We start from the raw sequence: 1,059 nt of genomic DNA, 5'->3' as shown, positions 1-1,059 counted from the left end.
GTGAAACCAAAAAAAAAATAAAAAAACCAAAAAAATTAAAAAGAAAAAAATTATAAAAAAAAGAGGAAAAAAAGCAACAAAAAAGGGGAAAGGTTTCTAAGCTGACGCTCCCCCAAGTATAAATTAAAAAAAATACATACCCCAGCACCTTCAAAAAAGGCACTGGCTGCATCTCCTGTGTTGTCCAGGAGATCATCACTGTCAATCTGTAATTAAAAAGATTTTAATTTACTTTCTGTAGGTACGGTATGGGGAAAAAAAAACCAAAAAAATGAAAAAAAAAGGCAAAAAACAACCAAAAAAAAAGGCGCGTGCAGTGGTGCCGGGCACCTCCCCCCCGGCGAGCGAGCTCTCAGCAGGGGGCAGCGGTGGGGCAGAATCCCTCCCCGCCCCCCGGCCTCCTGGCACCCCGTTTGGGCTCAAAGTGCCCCAAAATCCCGGCTGGCTGCTCCGCGCGGGGGGGGGGGGGGGGGGGTGGTCCTCCCCCCCAGCCGGGTTAAACCACGACAATCACTCCCACAAAGTGTCACTGATGCTCAAATGGTTAAATGTGATTATTATAAAGAATAAATAACGATGATTGGACCATATATTAACAGATAGAACTGAGAATGCAAAACCATCTGCATTTAAGTACACCATCAATATCTGTATCACTAAATGCCTACATGAATCAGACAAATGTTATTCTAATTTACAATCTTCTGCCTCTACAGTTACTTCTTTCTTTTTGCCCTCTCTTGTATGCCACATCTACATATTTTTCCCTCATCTCTCTATAAGAAAAATTAAGAATGGCCACTGCAGACTCCCTGTGAGGAAGCTTCAAGTTCCCTCTGATTCAGGATGAGAAGATGACACATTAGAGTTCCAAGCTAAGCTTTGGAAGCAAAGTTTTGTGACTTTATACCAAGGAAAGCAGTAGGTTGGCTGAGAATTCCAGCTGGCCTTGAAGGTCTTTCATTGACTTGTTCAAGTAGCTTTATGTCATTATCTCTTCTAGTTGATTTCTTTTTGTCTAATTTTCTCCAGGCCTTAATCCTCCAGTACGATTTTATT

At 41.9% G+C, this 1,059-nt stretch overlaps 1 protein-coding gene across 1 annotated transcript in view; it reads right to left on the bottom strand.

The window, feature by feature from the left end:
• The window catches only part of BICRA (BRD4 interacting chromatin remodeling complex associated protein), a gene marked incomplete at both ends in the record, with an annotated part of 3,007 nt that extends 2,801 nt beyond the window's left edge, over positions 1–206 (bottom strand). The window contains one exon of the mRNA XM_009644594.2: positions 141–206. Coding sequence (XP_009642889.2) covers positions 141–206 — 66 coding nt within the window. The remainder of the gene's footprint in view (positions 1–140) is intronic.
• Positions 207–1,059: the final 853 nt, after the last annotated feature.

Source organism: Egretta garzetta, unplaced genomic scaffold, assembly GCF_000687185.1.
Source record: "Egretta garzetta isolate BGI_Z169 unplaced genomic scaffold, ASM68718v1 scaffold1198, whole genome shotgun sequence".
NCBI lineage: Eukaryota > Metazoa > Chordata > Aves > Pelecaniformes > Ardeidae > Egretta > Egretta garzetta.
This window is presented reverse-complemented; position numbering and strand designations above follow the sequence as displayed.